At 71.2% G+C, this 9,560-nt stretch overlaps 1 protein-coding gene across 1 annotated transcript; it reads left to right on the forward strand.

Annotated features, from left to right (window-relative positions):
• The first annotated feature begins 2,476 nt into the window (after nt 1–2,476).
• CNN2 (calponin 2) lies at nt 2,477–9,188 on the forward strand. The gene is made up of 7 exons (XM_051841869.3): nt 2,477–2,634; nt 5,700–5,821; nt 6,835–6,901; nt 6,992–7,129; nt 7,769–7,885; nt 8,068–8,214; nt 8,483–9,188. Exons 1-7 carry the CDS (start codon nt 2,572–2,574, stop codon nt 8,735–8,737), a joined length of 909 nt encoding a protein of 302 aa, XP_051697829.1. The 5' UTR covers nt 2,477–2,571; the 3' UTR covers nt 8,738–9,188.
• The last annotated feature ends 372 nt before the right edge of the window (nt 9,189–9,560 follow it).

Raw genomic sequence — 9,560 nt, forward strand, 5'->3', positions numbered from 1 at the left:
GGGTGGGTTCACGCGGGAGGGGACAGAGGCGCCCTCCCCGCGGGACAGGCCTCTGGGACATCGCCTGTCCCTGACCCCGCAGCCGTCCACCCCGGGGCCCTGCGCTGGGGCCAGTGTGGAAGGTGCGCTCCCACCTGGGCCGCCGGGTCCCAGGTTCTGGACTCCCACGGGGCACGCGCACGAGCCCAGCAGTGGAGAGCGACCCGGAGGGGACGCACGTGTGCATCCTCCCTCTGCGAGGTGGGACCTGGTGGGAGGGCCGGTGTGGGATGCGCCGGGCTGGGGGGACACGCCTGCCCCCTCGCACGCCTGCTGGCGCTGTAAGGAAACTCTGGACGGCACGGAAGCCGGCCCTGACGCCCCCAGTGTGCCGGCGTCCTGCCGCAGGCGGCTCTGTTAGGGGCAGCTCAGGGACAAGAAGTCACCTACAGGACAGGGTCACACCCATAGCTCCCTGTGTCCCGTGCCCAGGGCCATTGCTGGTCCCAGGCCCTGCAGCCCCACCCCGCCCCGTGTCACCCCATGGCCTCCCCGGCCGTCCTGGGCCCACGTTGACGCACGGCGGCCAGCCCCTGGGCCCAGCACCCTGGGGACATTTCCTGGCGCAGCCTCGTCCCGCAGGGGACCGGGCTCAGCTTCCTAAGGTGACACAGCCTCCAGGGAGCCGGGGTGGACGCTGCGGAGGTCACGGAATTGGTCAGCATCGTGTTCCCGAGTTTTAGAACTGGGATATCCCCAGGTTCCCGAATCCCAGGATGTAGCAAGGGGCGGGGGCCCTGCGCCTGACACCCCCGCCGGGGCCCCTGGCTTCGGCCTGGCCCAGCCCTGGCTGCTGCAGGCATTTGGGGAGCAGCAGGTGGAAGACCTGTCTCCCCCTCTCTTCCAAGTTGGTGGGAGGGGCCGGCGCGGTGGCCTGAAGCCTGGCATCCCATATGGGTGCTGGTTCGAGACTCGGCTGCTCCACTTCCTGTCCTGTTCTCTGCTGTGGCCTGGGAAAGCAGTAGAAGATGGCCCAAGTCCTTGGGCGCCTGCACCCGCGTGGGAGACTGGGAAGAAGCTCCCGGCTTCGGATGGGCGCAGCTCCGGCCGTTGCGGCCATCTGGGGAGTGGGCTGAGCATTCCCGGAGGACGGGTGCGGCATCCGCCGTGGTGAGCACAGGGCACGGGGCGAGCCAGCACCAGCAGGACGGGACCTGGGTGTCACTGCACGTCCCCAGGTCGGGGAACACGGAACCGCCCTGAGCTCCCTCCCCAGCGGCAGAGCGAGGCTGACAGGGCACGGGCAAGGGGCAGCGGGTGGCATGGCCGTGAGGACCCCTCCCCGGGTGCCTGGCTCGGGCTCTCGACGCCAGCTCCCCGCTGACGCAGACCCCGGGGCCCGTGGGAGCCCCAAATGAGCTCCTGGCTCCCGGCTTCAGCCCGGCCCGCCCCAGCCATCTGGGGCGTGACCCAACCGAGCCGCGAAGATCTCGCTGCCTTTCCAATAAAATATTCAATTTTTTCCATGAACTCTGTTTGCCTCATAGAAAGAAACTTTTTCTTTGAGACAAAATTCACACACAGCCGGGTTGTTTCAAAAAAGATTCCCGACCCCCGAACGGGGCCCCACCTTGAAGGCGGCTGCCACTGGGCCCCAGCTCCGGGTCAGCCGGCTCCGGAGCCAGGACGCGAGCCCCTCCCCCGAGGCTGAGGCTCGTCGGGGCTGGGGGCCGGGCCCGCCCCCGGGGAGCGGGGCTGGATGGGGGCTGCACAGCCCCGGGTGGGCCCTGCGGGGCGGAGAAGACATCACATCAACCTGTGTGTCCTGGACCCGCCTGTGGGGCCGCGGCGTGGTGGGAAGACCACACGGACCCCCAGGTGCGGTGAGAGCAGCAGGGACCCCGCCCTGCGCACGCCCCGATCTCCCTCCCTCGCGGCTGCGGGGTCGACCACCCGCACGCTCGGGGTGAGCAAGAAACCGAGACCCCGAAGGGAAAGGATTTGCCCGGATGGGAGTGGGCGTGGGCGTGGGCGCCCCCCAGGAGAGGAAAGGACCCCAGGGGCGCCAGGCCCCTGCACTGCCTCCCGCCAGTCCGGGGCTGAGCCGCGGGCAGCAGGGGCGCAGGCCGATGCACGCGCGAGCGCGTGGACATCCACGCTGTTCTGCGTCCGTGTGCCCGGTTCCCGCACAGACACCGCCCGTGGAGCACCAACCGCGTGCCCGGTCTCCGTCCGGCCCCGGGGTGGCGCGGGACTCTGGGGGGTCGCGCTCCCGGGGCGGGGGTGTCAGCGGAGCCGCCGGGCGAGGGGCCCCTCCCGGCTGCCGCCGTCCCGGGAGCGCGACCCGGGCGGGGGTCGGGCGCGGCGAGGGGCTCAGGAAGTCCGCGGCCGCAGGAATTCGGCGCTGCCCGGCCTTATAAGGACAAGAGCGCGGCGGGCCAACCAGCGGCGGGGGGCGGGGCCGTCGCCGCCGCGGCACGCCCCCGCCGCCCGCACGCCCCGCCCCCGGCACGCCCCTCGTGGGCGCCCCGCCCCCGGCACGCCGCCTCGCGCGCCCCTCCGCGTCCCGCGCGCTCGGTCCGCGCCGCCAGCATGAGCTCCACGCAGTTCAACAAGGGGCCTTCGTACGGGCTCTCGGCCGAGGTCAAGAACCGGGTGAGTGAGGGGCGGCGCCTCGGACCCGGGCGGGCGTCGGGGCGGCTCTGGGAGGGGCGCCCCACGGCTCCTCGGGGAGCCCCGAGATTCCAGACGAGGCAGCGCCTCCCGTCCGCGGCGCTGGGTGGTGGTCTGGGCGCCCTCCCCGCCCACCTGGGCCCGTGGATGCGCCCTCTGGTCTCAGCCCCGACCCCCACAGCCTCCAGGCCTCGGAATGTGCAGCGCGGGTGGGGGGACCCCTGCAGCCCCCTCCCCATCCGCGGGCAGCACTTCTGCTTTTTCGGCTTCGGGACAGGAAAGGGGCGGGGCCGCGGTGCTGAGCAGGGTGTGGGCCACCCCCGCGGGACTTTCTCGACCTGTTCTAAACCTGCGGGCGCCTTCTGCCCCGCCCCGCCTTCCCCGAGGGCCCCCGAGCGAGCGCGACCCTGAAATGCCTGGCAGCGTGGACAGGGCCTAGGAGAGACTTTTGTAAAAACTTTGCGAGAGAGAGGGAGAGAGCTTCCGCCCGCTGGTTCACCCACCCCCCAAGTGCCCACTACGGCCAGGGCTGGGCTGCATCCGGGGCTCCCGGGGGGGGGGTGGCAGGGACCCCCGCGCTGGAGCCGGTCCTGCTGCCTCCCAGCGTGCATCGTGCATCCAGAGGGAGCTGGAGTCAGGAGCCGGGCCCGGAATGGGCTCCAGGAGACGGGCGGGCGTGGGGCTGGAGCTGGCCGGCCCGGAGACCCTTTTGGAGAGCCCACTGTGGCTCTGGCCCGGAGAGGGGCAGGAACGGGATCCTGAGTGGGGAGGGGCAGAGAGAGATGGGGAAAGTTTGGTTCCTCCTAGTGGCCTGTCCGGCTGACAGGTGGGAGGGCGTGGTCATCCTGCCCCCCCCCCCTTTCCCCCGGGGGCACCTGGGGATGCAGCCCCACAGCACAGGCTGGGCACTCGGCGGGCCTGACAGGTCCCTGCCCTCCGGGAGACCCTGGGGCTCCTCGGAGCCTGCCCACCCCGGGGACCAGAGGGCGGACGGGGCCAAGCAGGGACCCAGCCGGTGGCCGGCTGCCCTAACCACTGAGCGTGGTTAAGCCCTGGCTTGCACCCGGCCTGCAGTGGCGCCGCAGGACCACACAGCTTGGGCCCAGGCCAGACCCAAGGCCAGCGCCCACTGGCCCCCCGCTCTCCCAGGTGGGCTGGCCCAGGACAGCGGAAGTGGGGAGGGTGCACCGCCCTCCCACCACCCCCACCGCGGCGAGGCAGCTTCCGGAGCCGGCAGCAGGGTGTGGTGAGGGGCAGGCCGACACCTGCCTGGCGGCGCTGAGGTCAGAGGAGCAGCGGCCGCCCCAGCTCCCTGTGTCCGGCCTGCGGGCTCCCTGTTGGAAGAGCAGCGCCACCGGCAGCTCGCTGGGCTCGCTGGGGTCGCGCCGAGCTGGCAGCCCCGCTGCAGACCCGGTCCCCGTGGCTCCGAGCCCACGCCCTGTCCACGGTGCAGCCGCTCGGGGCGACCCAGGCCGCACGAGGCAGGCCGAGGTCCGGGGCCTCTCAGCCGCCACGGCCCGGGAACAGCTGGTCCCAATTCAGCAGGGGCGCCAGGGCACATTCCTGGCAGTTTGTGGGGAGCAGGAATGCACTGGGGGCCGAGGTGGCAGGGGGAGGGCGGCCCCGTGGGAGGGGCCCGCCAGGCGCCTCTGCCAAGAGTGCTGACCCCCGGCCCCCCGGCCCCCCGGCCCCCGGGGCTGACAGTGACCCAGCCCAGCTGCACCAGGCGTGCGTGGCGCCCTGAGCCTCCAGCTCCACTCAGGGCCTGAGCCCTCCGCCCGCTCTCGGGGTGGGGCTAGCCCCCCCTGCCTTTGTCTCCACTGTGCCACGGCCTCCCCAGGCCCAGCCCCAGCCGTAGGAGCAGGGTGCACAGCCGGGAAGCAGGGAGGGGCTCGTGCCCAGAGATGGAGACTCAGAGGGTGGAAGACGCCCCTCAGAGGCGGGGGGGGCAGGGGGCAGAGGGCAGCTGTGGAGTCCACGGGGTCCTGGGGTGTGGGGGGCAGGAGGGAGGGGGAAGTGAGAGGGAGGCAAGAGGCCGGCCCTGTGACGCGACGGGTAAAGCCGCTGCCTGCAGGGCCGCATCCCACGTGGGCGCCGGTTCGAGTCCCCGCTGCTCCACTTCCGATCCAGCTCCCTGCTGTGGCCTGGGAAAGCAGTGGACGATGGCCCAAGTCCTCGGGCCTCTGCACCCGCGTGGGAGGCCCGGATGGAGCTCCTGGCTCCTGGCTTCGGATCAGACCAGCTTCGGCCGTTGTGGCCATCTGGGGAGGGAACCAGTGAATGAACTCTTCATCTCTCTTTCTCCCTTGGCCTCTCTGTCTTATTGAATAAATAAATCTTAGGGAGAGAGAGAGCGCTAGGCGGGGTGGGGGGCAGGGATCCGCAGCAGAAGCCCCCAGGGCAGCCGGCTTCTCCCCCCACCCGCCCCAAGCTGCAGGAGAGCTCCCTAAATCCCGCTCTGCGGCTTCCGGTCCCTCAGTGCCGAGATGATGCCGTGGGGGTGGGCGGGCCGGGGTGCTCCTCTGGGACCCCACACGCCCCCTGCTGGGCAGGACAGCTCCTGCAGGCAGGGTTGGGAGGTGGGAGTTCGGGGAGATGGGGGTCCTCTCCAGGTGGGGGAAGCCACACCCACATCCGAGTGGGCGGGGACGCGTGTGCACCGCCCGGCCGGCTCCTCCGCAGGGAGTGGGCGCTGCACGCCCGGGCCAGCACCCGCGAGACCTGCACACAGGGGTTCTTCCATCTGCTGCTTCCTGGCCACAATGGCCAGGGCGGGCCAGGCTGGAGCCAGGAGCTTCGTCCAGGGGCCCGAGGACCTGGGCCCCTCCGCTGCTTTCCTAGCAGGGAGCTGGCCGGAGCTGGCGGCCGCGAGCCAGGACGGAGTGTTCTGGAGTTAGATGGGTTGCACGCTGTCGCGAGGGCACCGAGCGCCGCTGTGTGTGTGTTGAGGGGGTGATGGGGAGCAGGGGCGGGGTCCCGCGGCCCGGGATCGTGCGCCGTGGCCGGGGTGGGGGGGTGGGCCGGCCTCACCGAGCGCTGCCCCACAGCTGCTGTCCAAGTACGACGGCCAGAAGGAGGCCGAGCTGCGCAGCTGGATCGAGGGACTGACCGGCCTGTCCATCGGCCCCGACTTCCAGAAGGGCCTGAAGGATGGGGTCATCCTGTGCACGTGAGTGGGCGCCCGCCCCCCGCTGCCCTGTGCCCGCCCACCCCTGCCCTGCGCCCCCGCTGCCCTGCGTCCACCCACCCGCTGCCCTGCGCCCCCCACTGCCCTGCACCTGCCTGCCCGCTGCCCTGCGCCCGCCCACTGCCCTGCGCCTGCCCGCCTGCTGCCTTGTGCCCGCTTCTCTCTCCCTGAGCACGTGGTGGGGGCGGGGTGATGGGGGGCTCTCACCCTTGTCTCCTTGCGTAGTCCGGGCTCTGGCTATGGAAGCCCCTCCCGACGCCCTCCCACTCCCTGTCAGTCAGCACCCCCCTCCTCACCACGGAGGTTTCCGTGGAGGGGCTGCGTGGGCGTCCCTTAGCCCAGCACTGGTTCAGCTCCTCACCCAGGCCCTGCGGGCGCACCGGGGGCAGCAGGGGTGGCCCGAGAGCCTGGGCCCCCGCCACCCGCACAGGAGACCCGGATGGAGCTCCTGGTCCCAGCTTCAGCCTGGCCCAGCCCTGGCTCTGGTGGGCATTTGAGGGGTGAGCCAGCAGGTGGAGGCGCTCGCTCTCTCTCTCCCCCCCCCGCTCTCACCCCCCGCTCTCTCTCCCCCCCCCGCTCGCTCTCCCCCCCTCACTCGCTCTTTCAAGTAGAGGAATATAAATCACTTCTTTGGCACAAAACCGTTTGGCAGCCCCTGCACAGCTCTCTCACGAAACACATTTCCACGAACTTCCAAAGACCCCTCACACGATGGGTTTTCTTTCTGCGCCAAAATGAACTTACCCTAAACATTTTGACAAGCAGGAGACACAGAGATCTGCCAGCTGCGGCTTCGCTCCCCGGATGCCTGCCAGAGCCGGGGCTGGGCCAGGCGGAAGCCAGGAGCGGGGGGCTCCAGCCGGGTCTCCTGGGTGGGTGGGGAAGCCGCGGCCCAGGGGGGGCCGTGAGTGTGCCCAGGAAAGCTGGCCTGGCCCCGGAGCCCCGTCCTGGCTGACCGGGCTTCCTGTCCCGCCCCCTGCCCCGTGCCCCCCCAGACTGATGAACAAGCTGCAGCCGGGCTCAGTGCCCAAGATCAACCGCTCCATGCAGAACTGGCACCAGGTGGGTGCTGGCGAGGGGGCCGGCGGGGGCCGGGTGCCCGTCTGGCCGGCGGGCCGACAGCCCCTCCACGCCCCTGCCCTGCGTCCACAGCTGGAGAACCTCTCCAACTTCATCAAGGCCATGGTCAGCTACGGCATGAACCCCGTGGACCTGTTCGAGGCCAACGACCTGTTTGAGAGCGGGAACCTGACGCAGGTGCAGGTGTCCCTGCTGGCGCTGGCCGGGAAGGTGAGGCCGGGAGAGCGGCGGCCAGGCGGGCGCAGACGCGCGGTGCTGCCGAGGGCACGCGGCGGGCCCCGGGCACCCCCCGGGTGGGAGACAGAGAAGCAGAGACACCCAGAGGCCTCCCACTGGCTGGCTAACTCCCGGGTGCCCACAGCGGGCCGGGCCAAAGCCGGGAGCTGGGAGCTCCAGCCGGGGGCTCCCCCGTGGCCGGCGGGGCCCCAAGCACTTTCCCTGCCGCCTCCCAGGCCATCAGTAGGGGGCCAGGGTCAGGAGCAGAGCATGAGTGGGGGGCGGGGGTCTCGGCCGCCTGTGAGGGTGCATGGAGGTCACCTCTGGGGCCTTGGCCCTCAAGCCAGGCTGGGGGCGTGGCTGGCGCAGGGCTCGGGCAGGAGGAGCCTGGAGGAGTGGGGAGGGGCTCTGGCGGGAGGGGGCCCTGCCCAGATGTTCTCAGAGGCCCCCAGTGGAGGCGGGAGACCAGGCAGGCAGGAGCCAGGGACAGGGGTCCAGGCCGGAGTCGATGGCAGCGGCTTGCCCAGGGTTGCCAGGACAGGGTGTGGGCCGGGGCAGGTGACGGGAGGTAGGAGAGAAGGGGTGGGGGTCCTCGGCTGACCCTCCTTGGTCCTCCCGGCCCCCCTGCCCCAGGCCAAGACAAAGGGTCTGCACAGCGGCGTGGACATTGGGGTCAAGTACTCGGAGAAGCAGGAGCGCAACTTTGATGACGCCACCATGAAGGCCGGCCAGTGCGTCATCGGGCTGCAGGTGCGCACAGGCCTGGCACCGGGGGCCCATGCTGGGGGTGCACCAGGGCCCCTGGGCTGTGCTGCACTGGGGCCTACGGAGGGGAGGGGCTCTCCGGACGCAGCCCAGGCCCTGTCAGACTCTAGGCGGGGTAGAGGGGCCTAGCAGGGGCAGCCTGACCGCTCCTGCCCGCCGCCCCGCAGATGGGCACCAACAAGTGCGCCAGCCAGTCGGGCATGACGGCCTACGGCACGCGGAGGCACCTGTATGACCCCAAGAACCACATCCTGCCTCCCATGGACCACTCCACCATCAGCCTGCAGATGGGCACCAACAAGTGTGCCAGCCAGGTGGGTCCACCCCCTGGGGACACAGCCCCCCGCACACACACAGCGCCCATCTGGGCTGGGCCAGGCTGGGGCCGGGAGCCAGGAGCTCCATCCGGGTCTCCCAGGGGGGTGGCGGGGGCTCGCGGACTTGGGCCATCCCTGCGCACAACGCAGGCTGGGCTGGGAGCAGGTGCACCCGGCACAGCCCAGCGGGGAGGCCCCAGAGGCCTTTAGCACGCACGGGCGGGGCGGGGCGGGGCGGGGCCTGACGCCCCGCCTCCCTGCCCAGGTGGGCATGACGGCCCCCGGGACGCGGCGGCACATCTACGACACCAAGCTGGGCACCGACAAGTGCGACAACTCCTCCATGTCCCTGCAGATGGGCTACACGCAGGGCGCCAACCAGAGCGGCCAGGTCTTCGGCCTGGGCCGCCAGATCTACGACCCCAAGTACTGCCCGCAAGGCCCAGCGGCCGAGGGGGCTGCCCCGGACTCCGGGGAGGCCGAGCACGCCCCCTACTGCCAGGAGGAGGCGGGCTGCTGAGGGCCCGCGCCCCGGGGGTCTGAGCTGGCCCGTGCTTTGTGCCCAGTGCCAGCCCTGGGCTGGGGGCAGGGGGCGGGGCCGGGACCCGAGGGGGGCCGCCCCCTCCCCAAAGGTTCCGCTTTGCTGTCCTCTCTCCACCCGCCATCCGCTTGTGGTTTCTGTACCCACGAAGTTTCTGGCAGTTGTAACGAAAGAATCGGAAGAATTTCCTCTCATCCGGAGGTTGGGGAGGGCTGGGGGGGAGGGGGCCAGGCGGGCAACCGGATTTCCCCAGGCCCCACACCCGCCGCCCTGACCCCCACTGGGGCGAGTGTTGGAGGCGAGGCCAGACCGCTTCCCCAGGGCCCCCCAGCTCCTGCCGCACCCCGCCCCCCCGCCCGGGGCTCCCGGACCAGGAGATAATGTGAAATGCTCGCTGTGGACCAAAAGCAATAAATATCTGCATTTTTAATGAGGGCGTTGAGAGCCTGGTGCTGGAGGGAGCGGGGTGGGGGGCGGGGTGGCCCTGAGGGGTGGGGCGAGGGCTGAGGTCAGTGTGGGCGGAGAGGTGGGGGCCGGCCCGCTGAAGACCCCACCCCGGGCCGCCGCTGCCTCCCCACAGACCCCACCCCCACCCAGGCCTTGCCAGGCCCGCGTGGCCCACGGTCCAAAGCGGGAAACAGAGCCAGAGGCAGTTCTCAAAAGTCGGGGTCACCATTGAGCCCCGAGACCCTGTTCTAGGGGCCCGGCTTGGGGCACCGGGCCAAGCCGCGGGGTCCGTGAGCGGATGGAAGACGAATCTGTGGGGCGGCGCGCAGGGACACGTGGGCCTCCGCGACGGGGG

Source organism: Oryctolagus cuniculus, chromosome 16 (assembly GCF_051225735.1).
Source record: "Oryctolagus cuniculus isolate XC-2025 breed Fujian yellow rabbit chromosome 16, ASM5122573v1, whole genome shotgun sequence".
Taxonomy (NCBI): domain Eukaryota; kingdom Metazoa; phylum Chordata; class Mammalia; order Lagomorpha; family Leporidae; genus Oryctolagus; species Oryctolagus cuniculus.